The 15,007-nt window shown below is 39.4% G+C and overlaps 2 protein-coding genes across 3 annotated transcripts; both read left to right on the top strand.

Moving 5' to 3' along the window:
* Positions 1–3,825: 3,825 nt before the first annotated feature.
* On the top strand, positions 3,826–9,053 carry LOC145913042 (uncharacterized). Of its 2 annotated transcripts, XM_083000555.1 has the most exons (7): positions 3,826–3,954; positions 4,092–4,252; positions 5,282–5,437; positions 5,823–6,054; positions 6,857–6,988; positions 7,433–7,589; positions 7,704–9,053. In XM_083000555.1, the coding sequence occupies exons 1-7, from the start codon at positions 3,860–3,862 to the stop codon at positions 8,604–8,606; spliced, it is 1,836 nt and encodes a 611-aa protein (XP_082856681.1). In that variant the 5' UTR covers positions 3,826–3,859; the 3' UTR covers positions 8,607–9,053. The 2 variants fall into 2 exon arrangements, with proteins under 2 accessions (XP_082856681.1, XP_082856682.1); XM_083000556.1 differs by lacking the exon at positions 6,857–6,988.
* A 923-nt stretch (positions 9,054–9,976) lies between these two features.
* On the top strand, positions 9,977–12,821 carry LOC145913043 (uncharacterized). Its single transcript, XM_083000558.1, has 7 exons — positions 9,977–10,293; positions 10,419–10,576; positions 10,771–10,926; positions 11,027–11,330; positions 11,394–11,528; positions 11,587–11,731; positions 12,146–12,821. Exons 1-7 carry the CDS (start codon positions 10,187–10,189, stop codon positions 12,461–12,463), a joined length of 1,323 nt encoding a protein of 440 aa, XP_082856684.1. The 5' UTR covers positions 9,977–10,186; the 3' UTR covers positions 12,464–12,821.
* The last annotated feature ends 2,186 nt before the right edge of the window (positions 12,822–15,007 follow it).

Genomic DNA, 15,007 nt, shown 5'->3' with positions numbered 1-15,007 from the left:
ATACTGATCTTACGTATTCATACATTATGTTGTCACCTGATAAGCGATAAAAACATTCACTACGTCTATCCTAAAATGCAATTTAAAAAAAAACAGCTATGTCCCAAATTAAGATACAATCTACACAAAGGCAATACCAACAACCTTCGATAATTTAATATAACGTGACATAAATATCAAATTTTTCGAAACGAAACCAGGCAGCATGGTAGTTCGATAAAACTTACCACCGCATTGTTGTCGACATACTACTTCCTATATACTGTATCCTACTCACCTAGCGAGAGACCAGCAATTCCGATGAAAAATAGTTGAAACATCTTCGTCACAACTTCCAAAAATGAAGGCAGTTATTCGTGACTGCTGTAGATGTATGTATTATACTAACTTTATCATCATCGATGTGGGAATTGACACCTGTTGTGGCCAATTCCTCTCTTGATGAAAATGCTGAACCAGCATCATCGTGTCAATAAAACAGGTGCAGAATTTCACAAGGTTGTCTGTACTTCTTCTGTACAATTCCGTTTCAGCACAGTTGGCCACTTTCCCAAATCATCCAATGCCACAGCGTTCCCTGCAGTATAAGAATACAAAGTACGTGATGCAACGAATTCATGTCACGTGTGTATCAACGTTTTACATCCACGTTCCATTTTGCGACTTGTAACTTAATTTTTTATCCATGTCCATAATGCTACTTTGCATTAATTAAATTGCATGGAACATATTTTGCTTAGTTTTTCAATCTAAGTACTTTATCACGTTCGGGTATCATGAGGAAAGTGATGACCACGCTTTATACGGATTTCTTGTTCACGTCTGAACTGAGGATTAAAAGCAGATTGGCGTAACTGATTGTCAAACCGATTAATTTTTGATATACATTGAAGATATTATAATGCGTGTTTTACAAACTTGCGAATGCAACGTTAACCTGTGCCCAAATGTTTGCGGCTTGAAAATGTGACAAATGACTTCCTTAGCTGTCAAACCGCGAACCTCGAGTGACTTCCGCGGAAACTGCCCTGTTTGTCATTACGACTGGTGGTGTTTTTCACAACGTCTATAGCAAGCGAAAATTTCTAACGGACAAATGGAAACTCCAAGAATATGCGTACACTTTAGCAATGATAAATACCACATCTCAATAAAAATAAAAATTTGTCTTCGACAAAGCATCATGGAAATTTGAGCATTTGTTCAGGCATAAATCTGTTGTACTTCAGGCAAAAATCCTTTGTAAGATGTAGAAATTTAGTTGGTCTATATACCAAACAGACCGATGGTTTTCTGGGACTTACTTAAATTGTAAATTAGTCAAATGTTCACAACCATGCTTAAAAGCGCGCCTATTGCGTGTTCAGTGCTTTTAAACGTCATAATACAAAGTTGACATAACGAAGTACGCAACGCGCCTGCCATCATGTACAGTCTCTTTACCAAAGAGTTTATCCAAAGCTTTTCGGATTTTGGCATGTATAATGTGCTGTGAGTATAATATGTCTCCGGTCAGCGTTTTCATAACCGCTTTCGGTTCGTAGCTGGTCGGTTCTTAATAATTTTGTGCAAACATTTCGCAATGAAACGAGAAATCAATTATGAATTAAGTGAGGAGAAACAACTTTTTGCAGCTTTTGTGTAAATATGATTAAACGTTTATTAATGTGCATTTCCGCTGGGGACAAATTGCAATGCAGTATGTAATGGCAACGTATACAATAGCAAATTGAAAAAAATATATTTAGTTCTAAAATTTGAATGCAAGTTGTTTCTGATTTCATTAATGAAAAAATCGCACACGGCATTTCCACTAAAATGGATAGGAGAACGTGCATTTTTATTTCAAAGCAAAGAGGTGGCACTCATGAACTCGGGCAACTTTGGTTTTGTCTGTGAACTTCGCTTTCGGCTAAACCACCGTAATACCTCAGTTTTGTTGCGTCGAAACCCAAGTTTCACTGATAGGGTAACCTTCGCACTAGTGAGCAATTAACCCATGCGGAACGGGTATTGGTTTAACTGCTACGAAGAATTTTAGTCAATGATGGTTTACAATTTGGGGGTGTGTTTACTCTGAGCCACTTTTGAATTACATGGTGATACATATTTGTGTTTAATTGTGCATGTAAATGTGTTGCTCTCTCCGCGTGTGTTCGGCTAAGCGTGACGATCTGTACATGAGCCTTACCCGAGAGGTCATTACACGGAGTTACCGCATTGATTGCACGTTCGTGGTCCTGTACCAGAAGGACAATACTTTACACATAAGTACGCAGTTTGTCAAAAAACGGTAAAAAACGCCCGCGTATTTTGAAAATACACCCATGATAAGGTTTTTTAGACATCGTGCTCACGCCGAAGCGTCGAACTTGGCAAAGCAGATTTGCCTTTGGTGGTAATTTAAATAATGGCAAAACGTTTATGTTGAGATACGCGCCAGCGACAACCGACTCCACAAATTTCACAATAATACGCAACAATAGGTTTACCTCCGCATTAAGGGTACATTGGTTCAAGGGGAATTCAGTCACGCGCAAGGAAAATATCACAAGAGAGCCTATCCCGTCAGGGCAAATGCTCCCCAGCCCAAACACTGTAGCGCGAAAGCAAAGAGCTTGTGTTTGCACATTGCCGTGACATACTACTTGCTGCGCAATGGCGCTCAGAGTTTTGTACATACAGCAGTTTCCGAAGCAGCTCGTCTGGCGCACATGACTTGTTTGTCAGCGTTTTATATCTCAGTTTAGAAGTAAAGGTTTGTAACAATGACAGGCGTGTCATAGTCAAAAACTCCGTAACCCCAAGCTGACTTTAAAGCAGGTGCGTGAAACAGTAGAAGTCCCAGGACAATGGTATGAAGGCTGGGTCGCGATAAGGTGACGTCATCGCTTTGAAGGGGGTCTCTACTGTCTCAAATATACCGGGTATCCAACGAGATTAGTGGCTCAACATCCGCTTGTCCCCAGGGCGACGCGCCTCCAAGCATTGTGGCTGCAACGGGTTCATAAGTTTTATTCGAATATTAAAAGGATTTGTTTACATGACCGATGCACTGACTATATCGCCTGGAAATAGCCAATGCAAATCTAAAGCTGCTATAAACTTTTTTAAATGTGTTTTTCCTACACACGCATGTGTCAAAACGTTTTAGCGTTTTTTTGATAGCCGATGGTTAGCAAAATGTTGTCAAAAGGTCGTGTTCTACTGTACCAGGGTAATATTATCAAAACGCAGCCAAAGAGGTAGTAGTATTGTTTAGTTTAACAGTTTCGCTGCTTTGTATTCTGTAGCTGCCACAAAAGAGCGTTGTCGCCTGCCGCACTTGTACAGAACTGAATGAAACCTTATCCCTGTGTGATTTCCGAGACGAAGGTTCCTAGTCTGCAGAACGCGTGTAAAACAAAAAAACTTCCGCTGTTTCTATCGACGTTCCGTATCTTACTTCGAGCCAAGTTTCTTGTTTACTTTATGTGACCACACTAATGATTGCCGCCTGAGGAGGTTGTTTGCAAAGGAGGTTTGAGGTTTTGCAGACTTCTTCGAAGGTTGCACGCTGACTGCAAACGCCTTCTGTGTATTTAGCAGGGTATTTACAGTCATATATGTGCAAACGAAAGTTTTAAGTGATTGCAATCTTAAAGTGTGGGGGTTCTTATTCAGAATTTTCTGATAACGTTGGGCGTTGCGGTGACACACCTTTGCCACGCCCCTCTACGAAGTCAATCCTAATGCAACGTTGGCGATAAACCCTACTCTTTCCCCACCACAAGCACAAAAGCAGAACGTAAAGATTATTGTGTTTATTTTACTCCTTCTAGGTTTTAGGTTTAGTAATAGCGTAGCACCTATCAATGCAATGCACTCAACATTTGCATTATTTTTCCTTATAATTGTGGATGCACAAGGCGTGTCTGTGTTGGGAAGACAATGCTTGAAACCGCAACATCCCAAGTAAGTTGCTGATTTCTGGTAGGTGGAAATAAACCATTGTCGAATTCACATTTAAAATGTCAAATAAACGGCGATTTGTACATTCTATATTTCTTGACAAACTTAGTGTATTATGTATTGCAAATCTACTTCCATAGGTGTCAATTCCTGACGCAGTACTTGGAGCTGTGGTGTGATGGCACAAACTTAACTAACATTCCTGATCCCAACTCTCCGTTCGTAGAAAAGTCCTTCGTACATCCCAGATACGCAGAAGCTATTTATATCAACCAAAGTTGTTTGCAACATATCAACGTTGGTAAGTCGAAGGAAGTTTCGATGGTTTTTAATCCTATTATTTACCTCGCAAAAAATATTTATAGCTAACTATTCAATGGAGTATATTGTTTTGGTATGGGTTTTATATCAATGCAGTTTTTAGATTGCGCAGTGGACGCAATAAATGTTAAAAATTATAACCACTATGTAAGACAGCTTAACATTTATTTATGCATACGTCATACAAAGAGATTTTTAGTCACCTACAAGGGCAGGTGACTTTACTTTCTGCACCAGCAGCAGTGAAACGCCATTTCGGGTTTATTGATGTACTCCAACCTCGTAAAAAAAAGAAACGTAAACGTTTTTTATTATGCCCAGAAACTAGAAGCAGAACGGGTTATGAAAATACGGGTAATTCCCACAGCGACAAGCAGAGGTTAAACTTTTCCCGAATGTAAACAGTCACGTAATCGTAAAACCTGAGACTTCGATCGCTTCGTACCCCCCAATGGGTTGTACAGCTCTAAAGGACGCCGTATACTTTTCGCTTCAGCGGTGTTACATTTCATGTTGCGTTATTGTGAATAATGGAGAGCAAGTTTCGCTGACGTAAATATAGTGAAATGGTATACATGTTGATACGCCTAAGGAGTTCTCAAGGCATTACGCGCGTTAATCTACAATTGATCTCGAATTAAAAGCGTACCCTATTAAATTACATATCCGTTGTTGCTAGATTGCATAAGTAGCAATTGCAAAGCAAAAAATCATGTTGCTAATAGCGACGACAGCATCATTTCTGTTTTTCGTTGGGTTTGTAACAAAAACATGATATATTGTGCCTAAAAGAAAAGATATGGTTTTCATAGAAAAAACACTGTTTATTATGTAAGAACCATTGCAGTTTACCATCCCAGTATTGCGGCAACTGTCATCGAAGGTTCAGTCTTTACACCATTGCCCTACTCAATCACTTTGTACTTCTAATAAATTTATTATAGTATTCTTGGATTTGAAGCTGAAGTGACGTGTTTGATTAATTAAATACTAATGTTTGTTTAAACAGACATGCTGATGATGTATGGGAGCCTCAAGGAAATCGATTTCGATGGTAATGCCTTGACCAGATTGCCACCCACATCATTTTCACACTGTCCGAATTTAAGAATGCTAAGAATATCGCACAACAACCTCACCGGTGTTGACCCCAAAGTTTTCAAAGGTTCGTACGAACACATGCTTACGTGCTTATTTTTGCTATGATGCACCGAAATATGGTGATCCGCAGACTTGATTTTATTGATCTCTCCCTGGTTATCCAAATGCTTCAGTACATCATAATCTACGATAAAATTAGCATTTGTAAAAACCTTTTCCTAATGCAGTGCAATGATATAATAAATGACTTTTTGAAGCTAGTATTTTTTCCTGGCGCATTTGCATAAAATTTGTACCAAAACCCCCACAGAGTTGGGGCGATAAAAATCCAGACAGACGTATATCCCAAACAAAGGATGTTGCCACACCAGCGGCCTTAAACCAGTCACTGAGTCAATAAATAAACATTACTTTACTTTCTCCTAACAAAAGGTAGTTTCCATTTGTAGGCCTCGAAAAGCTCGAGGACCTCAGAATGAACCACAACCAGATCGAATTCCTTCATCCCAACACATTTCAAGACTTGACCAAACTTCGGATTCTGACTCTTGATCACAACCGCCTGACTATTATCAAGAAGAGACTCTTTCTTAATCTTGTGAACTTAGTCAAGCTCGATTTAAGCGGCAATAGACTGAAGGAACTCACCTTATGGGATCTCAGGGGCTTGCCCCAACTGAGGTAATACTGTTTCTTCTTTGAATACTGGTCACATTATCATGACAGCTAATAATTAGTGATGCACCGAAACAACATTATTTTTATTCGGCCGAAACCGAATATTCGGCAAAAGTTGCCGAATAAATTCGGCCGAATAAACCGAAACTAATTTTGGTATCTATCTCCTCAAATGCAATAAATTCAAACAAAACATGTGCTGTATTGGATCTAATCCTATATCATGTAGCCCTTTGTTGGCACTTAAGAAAGAACGTCGACTGCTGTACCAGCTGCTTAAAGTTGATTTTCATCATTTCGGTGACAATAAACAAATAAAAAGAACACATGGGTGCAGTTTGAACAATGATTCCAATTGTTGCATGCAGTAAAAAAGTTTCGGTTTCGGCCGAATTTTGCAAAAATATTCGGCCAAAACCGAACAATTATAAAAACCTTAGTTTCGGCCGAATAAATTTGGCAAACCGAACTTTCGGTGCATTCCTACTAATAATGACCACTTTTACACAAATGCTCAACTTGGTGATTTCGTTTACAACGTAACAGAGCCCCACATCGAGGTAACGCATCCAGTTCGAATGAGAACATAATATTTCGTGTTACTCTTTTGTCATATAAAAGTGGCTTTGATCTAACGATGGTGCAGTAACATTGACAAAAGTTTCTAAGATTATAGGGTCCAGACGCTTGTGTATCGATTCAGCTTTAACAAGGAAATCGCTTGAAAAGCGCACGTGATCCTGAATTATCCAATTAATCCATTTAAAAAATTAAGGCCAGTGTTTCAAATGTAGTTTTCACACAGGGAAATAAATCTGGAAGGAAACGGACTTTTGAAGATTGAAACGCTCGCCTTCCATAACAGTCCAAAACTTGACGTCGTCAACTTAAACAACAACAATTTGTCATGCCTTGATCGCGACCTTTTCATGCAAACGTAAGTCAACAAACAAATGAATTCAGGCGTCAAACAGACCAACGTTAACGCTTTGCAACACAATGTTTGTGTGAACAGTTGCTGATTGCCTACTATAGTCCATGCTAAATGCGCTGCAATGTGCGGCAATCCGCTCGAGCGAAATCTTGCGACTGAATAAATATTGACATCAGCATCACGCGACACAGTTCAACAGTCGCTCATTTATTTAAACCAAGCGAGGTGAACTGATATACGAATACACCCCTGTCTGGACCAATGAAAGAGTGCATTTGTGCGCCGCTGTCAATATTGACTTAACTTTATGTTACCTCGGGTTTGCACCACTTGTTGTTGAGCATTTCTGCATTTATTTTCTTGTCATACGAACTATAGCCTCAGAATGCCTTTAATTTCGAGTATAATGTTCGTATTTAATCGAATACTTCTAACTTTGGGTGACAGAGAACTCACTCAGCTCTCGTTCACCGGCAACCAGTTGCAAACTCCGAAACCAGACTGGGTGAGGAATTTGGCTCGCCGTATGCAATCCACATCAAACCTTAAAACGATCAATGATCGAAATGAGTGGCACTGCGATTGCGAAATCATTCCCTACCAGGTAGCTAAACTTTTAAATAAGTTTTATTATATTGGTTTTTGCATCCTAATGTTGTACGTCCTTTGATTGTTTAAACTTGTAGGACATCCCATAACCAACCGTTTACTTTCTCAGCGTTTCCTTCTGGAGGAAATGAAGGATTTAGAGGGACACGTTCATATGTTCGACGTGATCTGCAGCAAACCGGACTTCTTCAAAGGTCGATCGCTCAGCACTTTGACCTTGACCGACATTGTTGAATATCACAACCATTCATGCAACACACTTACCACAAAGTATAAACCTTGCGACGCTCAGAAAGCGACCCCTCAAATAATTCAAAAACCTGTTCCGTCCTCAACAACAAAAACAACAACAACAGTCCAATATGGTGTGACATTGCTGTTGGGCTCGTACGGTGTTGCAGAAAAAGAAGTGCAAGAAGTGGCATCAACCGACAATATTTTGCTATGGACAGTGGTCGGATGTATTGCCGTCCTTTTGACGATGACTATAATTTTGTTCGGGGTTGCTTTACGATACCGGCGCAAAAACAGGAAGCTGAAAGCCAATAAATCGGCGGGTTCTCCCTCCAACAGAACCGAAAGCGTGACGTCAACTTTCTCTATGAGCGATTCTTCTTCTCAGTACGATCAAGTTGCAGGCGACTATAATCACTCCATACCAATTGTTAGAACCTACCCTCCTTCCAGCATAAACATAGCACAGACATCGCATGTAACTGAATTTGAAAACTTCCCGCCTGAAGCAGCAACCTCTCCAAATAACTTGGCACACATCCACCGTAGCCAATCCGAAAATGTGCAACACTATGCTCAGTTGGACCATGGCATGTACGGATACAATGAAAACGGGTACAACAATACGGAGCAAACTGTATCCAGTAATCACCACTACCACACAATTCCTGCACAGATGCATGAACAATACTTTAACCTGCCTCATTACGAAATTCCAGGGTGTACCAGTGCGCCGAATGCCAACAACAGATTTCACCTTGAATCATCGGAAGCTTGACTGTAAAATGGAGCAAGAATGAACACATGCGTTTGTGCCGCGCTGTACATGCACATGTAGGGGCACTTCAGATCCAGCGTGTTGCGCCAAGTGCAAAGATGTCTCAGGCCGAACTAACTTCAAGAGCCAAAGAAACAAAGGCATTTCGTTGGAACGAAATTTCAGTGTTATTGTGTATAGTTTACGTTGTTCCGAATTGCAATGACGTTTTTCGTAACGGCACATCACATTCGACGTTTATTTTGTTTTTAGAATGATGAAACAAAAGCATTGAGCCAATGTTCAAAAATGTGAAATTAATCATTTTTAGCTGATGCCGTAATGAACAACGGTCTTGTGCCAAATACCGAACGTATTTAATATAAAACGAAAGATTAAAGTGCAAAATAACTGTATTTTTTCGCAATACGTACACGTTTTTGTAAATTTCCTATTGATAGTAATAAAAATAAATGGATTTTATTGCTTGTCACCGTACAAACTATAAAAAGCTGCAATTTCAAATCAAAGATATGTTTAAAAGCATTGGTTTGTCAAGGCATAGTACGCATTTTGCTAAATGGCGAAATTCAATCAAACGATGTTTTTGCGCACAAATAACAAACAAATCAATGTCAAATTAGGTTAAATGTCAATAATATCACAAGATCAGATCCCATGATTAAGTTCATTTTCCTAAAGCCCGTTTACATGTGCGACCAGAAGTGAATCGGATTTGGCCAGAAGTGAGACGAATTGGAACATCCCGATCCAATCCAAAATTTGCAAGTGTTTACATGTGAAGTTTTTTCATTTTTATTGACTGCAAAACGTGTTAAAATGAACAAACATCTAAAAAAGTGAAATTGTTTTGAACAGCCTGCCGTTTGCGGATTGAGCGCGAGAGCGATTGAACGCTCCGTCGCTCCTCTTGCGCAAAAAAACGAGAGGAGCAATTGAGCGAAGCGCATCGAATTCGCTTCAGTTGTTCATGTAAACGGGCGTAGTGTAATAGTGTGGGTTCAAATTCGACGGTGTAGAAACAAGTAGTTCAATTCTTGATTGTGGTAGATCTGAAATCATTGCAGTTCCGCAGAAAGGTTGGAAATTCTAAATTTCTTTACTTCAGGGATGTCAAGATCAAGCAGTGGCATGTTGGTGTGGATTAGTTGTCAAGTATATGGACCAGCAGGAAGCCATTTTTGTAAAACTTTTGTTTGATGTTTAAAAACTTTTTACTGGAGGAAAGCACCAATGTTATACAATACGATGTAGCAGGAACTACCAGGTAACGAGAACTGAGAACGATGAGGGGCCGTCACAACAATTGCAGCGATGGCAGACGAAAGGAAAAAGGGCTATTGTGAAGCACCCTTCGTGTGGATCGTCCACACTAACATTCTCAGCGTTGACGTTTCGTTGAGCGGAGGTTGCTGTTGTTGTTTCTTTTTTTTTTCTTTTTTAATAAAAATCGCTGCTAAAAAAATATCTGTTTAAAAAAACAAAAACAACGACAACATCCAAAGTTTTGGTTGCTTGTTCGTGAAAAGGAAGGCTTTGTTCGACCACTGTGTTCCAAGGTGCTGCTCGATTGCATACTTATGATGGCTTTTTTGCATTTCTTTTATATCATTTGTGTTTTGGTGCTTGCCGGTTTAATCCAAAGTGAGAAATGCACTCCAAATGACAGCCGAAAGATTTACAAAAGGTATGCAGATTTAAAAACTGTATTGAAAACATTCTATTTGTTGTTATGGCAACCAGTGACGTTGAGTTTATCTGTGTGTAGTAAGTATAATCCATATGAGGACTAATCCCGCAATTTTTGAGCAGTTGTACTTTATTCTCGGGTGAAATGGTGCTGTGGTGCGATCAAACAAATTTTACCACCATACCTGATCCCGAAAGTGATGTGGAGCCTGCTTTTGCACCTCCAAAATTTGCAAGCCGTCTTTACTTAAATGACAGCTGTTTGAAAGACATTCAATCAGGTAAGCTATACCAGTTAAGGCCTGAATTTGATAGCGACTGCAAAAAACGGCAAACAAAGCGTCTCGCTTACCAGACTGTTTGTTCTACAGTCACATGAACCAGTCGATTCCGCTGTTGCTGTAATTCTCACGCCGTTACTGTTACAAGTAAAACTTTGTGTTTTTATTCAACATTTGCGTTTCAATGTTTGCAGAAAAACTCAAATGGTACAAACACCTGAAAACATTGGATTGTTCTGATAACTTATTGAAAAAACTCCTGGGTAAACCATTTACTCACACAAAAACGTTAACTGAGATCGATTTAAGTCAAAACAATATCGACGATATTGATCAAGAATCCTTTCATGGTGGGTTTCAAGTATTCGTACAACAATTTCTTGGCAAATTGCAGATATTTTGGTCACTATTTTACAACAAAATGATTCAAATGCAAATTATAATTCGTAGGTTTGGTGAAGCTCAATAAGCTAAGGATGAAAAAAAACAACATTCAAGTGATAGAAAAGGGTGTCTTCAGGAATACCAAGCAACTGGAGGAGCTGGTGCTGGATGAAAACAAATTTGAAAGTGTGAAGATGGAGTACTTTGCTGACTTACGCAAGCTTCGCATTCTTTCTTTGAAGGAGAACAGAATTAGTATCTGGAGACACTGTCCGAATTCGAAATTCTCTAGCCTTTTTAGGCTCGATCTTTCTGGTAATAAACTCACAGTAATCGGAGTGGATGACTTCAGCGGCATGTCGGGACTTAGGTAAGCCAATGCACTATTTAAAGTGTTTATAAACAAGTTAAACGGTTTAATGGTACTTTACAGGGAACTTTATCTTGAAAAAAACGAAATTGCAAAAATACACCTCGGGGCTTTTAACCAAACCAGAAAACTCGAACGACTTGACCTTAGTTATAATCAACTCAGATCCCTACCGAAGAAAATCTTCCACCATCTATGGTAACATTCAGCCAATAACCATCGATCTTCTTACCTAAAAATAAATTTTGTACAACAGTAAATTGGAGAAGGTTGACCTGCAAGGAAACCAACTCCACACTCCCCATTACCAATGGTTCATTCACCCCGTGCACAATGGCGTGGAGACGTCATTAATCGCCAAAAATCCGTGGCGGTGCGATTGCCGAGCCCAAGAATATTGGGTAGGAAGCTGCACAACAGCATCCACTTCGGTCCTCTCTATATATAACATATAGACGAGAAACTCAAAAACCCCGCTAGGTGCAGAAAAGCACCGGCCAGTCTAAGAAATGGTTTAGGAACTGGAAAGCGGGTGCGTTGAACGTTTTAACGTGAAACGCTGCACGGGTGGCGTGAATTTGTTCAGGCGTGGCACGGGTGGTCGTAACTGCAGCTTACATTTCGCTGCACCTCACCAAGATTTATTCGTTCATGGAACGTTGAATATAAATTATTCGCCCCTGAACATTCACGCGGGCTGCCTTTAAAAGCCCATCGAACCAAATGCCCCATACCTCCCCTTTGAAGTTTGTTAGTATGTTCATTCAATACATTTCTCGTCGTCCCATAAATTTATTTTATGCGCTTGATTGCAGGCGTTTTTGCTTCACTTGAAAAACGACTTCCGGGACAAGTATGAAACACAACACGCGATACTGGACATCACTTGCTTCGAGGACGGAAACCTTCTCAGCAACAAAGTAGAGTTCAACTGTGCAAGAAACATCACAGCTGGTGATATTAACATCTCGGTGAAGCATTGTCCTGAGGCTCCTGCGGAACTTATTGATGAACCTACTCAACGTGATTATGTAGTCGGGAATGAGCAGACAACTTCGGGATGTGAAACTTCTTTCGTGAGGAAAACGGCCATGCTGGTGATTCCTACAATGGTGACTTTCGTTTGGTGGTAAAGGTAATTTTAATTTGGAAAAGCACTGTGTTATATGTACAAAACCTGCCATACGCGATTAAACATAATTTGCCATCGAAATTCGCATCACATCCTGTTCTGATGAAGATGGATTCTGGCAGAAAACACGACCAAACAAAAATATATATATCAGATTTATTCATTGTTGATATATGCATATGATGTTTGTATCATGTAATGGAACGTTTATCTGTGGCCTGCCCTAACATTGGAAATGCGATTTTTTTGTGTTTCGAATGCCATTCTGTGTGTTTTGTCAATGCAAAGTGATACAGGTGTCTATATTTTTTTATTATTACTATGCGATACCAGTGAATAAAATGCTTGTAGGATTCAAACGGTTGCTGGTTGCGTCCGTATCGTACGTCACCAAACCACTACAAGTAGATTCTCGAAGAAGAGAAAAACCCGCCAACGCGAAACGGTTTTTGTTCAAGCGAAACTATAGTATCTGCAAACATTGCGTCCCACGCTCGAAAGACTGTAAATTTCCATCAGCGTCATCGGGTCAACCTTACAAACTTTCGTTTCTGGGTACTTTTGGAGGATTGGGTTGTTACGAATCAACACCAGGTTTTGCGACTTTGAAGAGCAAGAAATCACAATGTTACAATGTTGCCATAAACACTAAAATATTGCAAACCAAACGCAAGGTGATTGCAATCAAGTTATTTCGCATCTCAGTCCGTAACGAATGACAAACTATATAAAATATAGTCGAAGTACATGAAGTAAATAAATTATGTAGAAAAAGTTGTATACTGTTCAAAAAGTTGTTGATTGATAAGTGTTGAAGGAATATGTTAGCCGCCTAACGTAGATAAACAAAAGGTATAGGCACCACAAGTTAATTTTTAGTCAGGAATTCAATTTTATTTTATATTTATCGCGCAAACATTACGTTCGACAGAGCTCACGTTCGCGTTAGTGACACGCCCCCTCCTTGTCAATACGTTCCCTATTGTGCACAGTCAATATTGTACATTGTATGACTACCTTTTTTTCCACCAACACAGCATTTACAATCCCTACAGCTAAACCATATCAAACCAAAATTTTCTGCTAAAGTTTGTGAAGCCTGCTGTTTTCAATGCATTTGTTATTTGAATTACTTTATTCAGGATCATTTTATGCTTTAGCTGAAACGAAGCTAAGTAAACGAGTGTAACAAAAACTCAATTAAGTCACCGTGGTGAAATTCCCACGACTCGCCTTATAATAAACTTTAATTTGGGAAATAAAAAACCCTTTTTGCAGGTTCAATGAACCGAATTGTTGGTCACCCCTTTGTGACAAACAAAGGCTTTGTTAACGCTTGAAACACAATGAATGGGAACTGATGTTGACTTGGTTCTCTGCGTTGGTCGAGGTTGGTACTTGATGGTTAACTGTGGGATCTACGTGTTCAGACGTGAACACATTTGTTTGTTTACGAAATAAAGTAAATCCTTTCCCAATTTAAAATAAAGCAAATATTTATTAATGGTAAACCATGTTCAGGGTATTACTCTTCAGCAGGGGATCAGAGATATCTTGTATTGTATTTAAATCATGAATTTAAACTAGTCCAAGAGTGTATTTTTTTAATCCTCGCTTTTCCTACATACAGGCAACATCAAGGACAATATGCAGTTGATCGTTATTTTGATAACATACGTTGCTCCTACTGAAAATACACATATAAAGGTGTTTGTGTAGGCTGCATACAGGTGGCCACTGTTTCGACCTATAATGTCTCATCAGTGCAGCTGGTGTGACTATCAGACGACTTTGCCGACCAAACGGCCATGAGACCTTATAGGTCGAAACAGTGGCCATCTGTATGCAGCTTCCACAATTCACATTACTGGCTCCACTTTGCTTATCATAGAAAGGTGTTTGTTTCAACGTTTCTCTTTCGTTGTGAACATTGACGTTAAATGCTGCAAATAAAGGTATTGTAAAGGTATTGTATAGGAATTTATTTTTGACACACACGCTGTAAGGGGTTTCGTCTGCGTAGTATTGGTTCCGTGTCGTGCAATTGTTTGGAATTGAAACGAATACCTGTAATGTCGCAAGCGCACAGAAATTTGCATTTAAATCGCCTGTAAAGATATTGGGTTACACAATACATGTATTATTATTGGTTTTGCAATAAAACTTTGTAACACGAAATTGAAGCTACATGTGGGTTTACATACTTCATTACAATCAAAAGATTTGGCATATAATCTTATGTTGCTATGGTGAACAGTTGTCGCTTACACCTGTCGAGCAGTGGATTACATGCAATTAATTAATGTTTTACAAACTGCTGATGAGGATACAAAAAAAGTTTTTAATGCCCTGGTTGTTTGCATGGTGGCTTTTTCGATCTGTGTACAACGTACTTCTGCAGGAGTTAAACATTTTTATGAGGCCTTTGACATAGCTCAAAATACATCTCCATGTAATTTCCTATGCTGTTGTGACGTCTGTATACGTCGTCTGTAGTTCAAAACGTGTTGACCAACATATTAGGCTCTTAAAGTTCACTTGACTA

This window comes from Ascidia mentula, chromosome 9 (genome assembly GCF_947561715.1).
Source record: "Ascidia mentula chromosome 9, kaAscMent1.1, whole genome shotgun sequence".
Lineage (NCBI taxonomy): Eukaryota > Metazoa > Chordata > Ascidiacea > Phlebobranchia > Ascidiidae > Ascidia > Ascidia mentula.
This window is presented reverse-complemented; position numbering and strand designations above follow the sequence as displayed.

What these genes read in the sequence shown, in the direction of transcription:
- LOC145913042 (XM_083000555.1), top strand. Translation starts at nt 3,860, where the DNA reads ATGCACTCAACATTTGCATTATTTTTCCTTATAATTGTGGATGCACAA. An exon ending in AGGGGCTTGCCCCAACTGAG is followed by an intron (nt 6,055 to 6,856) that starts GTAATACTGTTT and finishes GTTTTCACACAG; the next exon opens with GGAAATAAATCTGGAAGGAA. An exon ending in GCGAAATCATTCCCTACCAG is followed by an intron (nt 7,590 to 7,703) that starts GTAGCTAAACTT and finishes TTACTTTCTCAG; the next exon opens with CGTTTCCTTCTGGAGGAAAT.
- LOC145913043 (XM_083000558.1), top strand. Translation starts at nt 10,187, where the DNA reads ATGATGGCTTTTTTGCATTTCTTTTATATCATTTGTGTTTTGGTGCTT. An exon ending in AGCCGAAAGATTTACAAAAG is followed by an intron (nt 10,294 to 10,418) that starts GTATGCAGATTT and finishes ATTTTTGAGCAG; the next exon opens with TTGTACTTTATTCTCGGGTG. An exon ending in TGATCAAGAATCCTTTCATG is followed by an intron (nt 10,927 to 11,026) that starts GTGGGTTTCAAG and finishes TATAATTCGTAG; the next exon opens with GTTTGGTGAAGCTCAATAAG.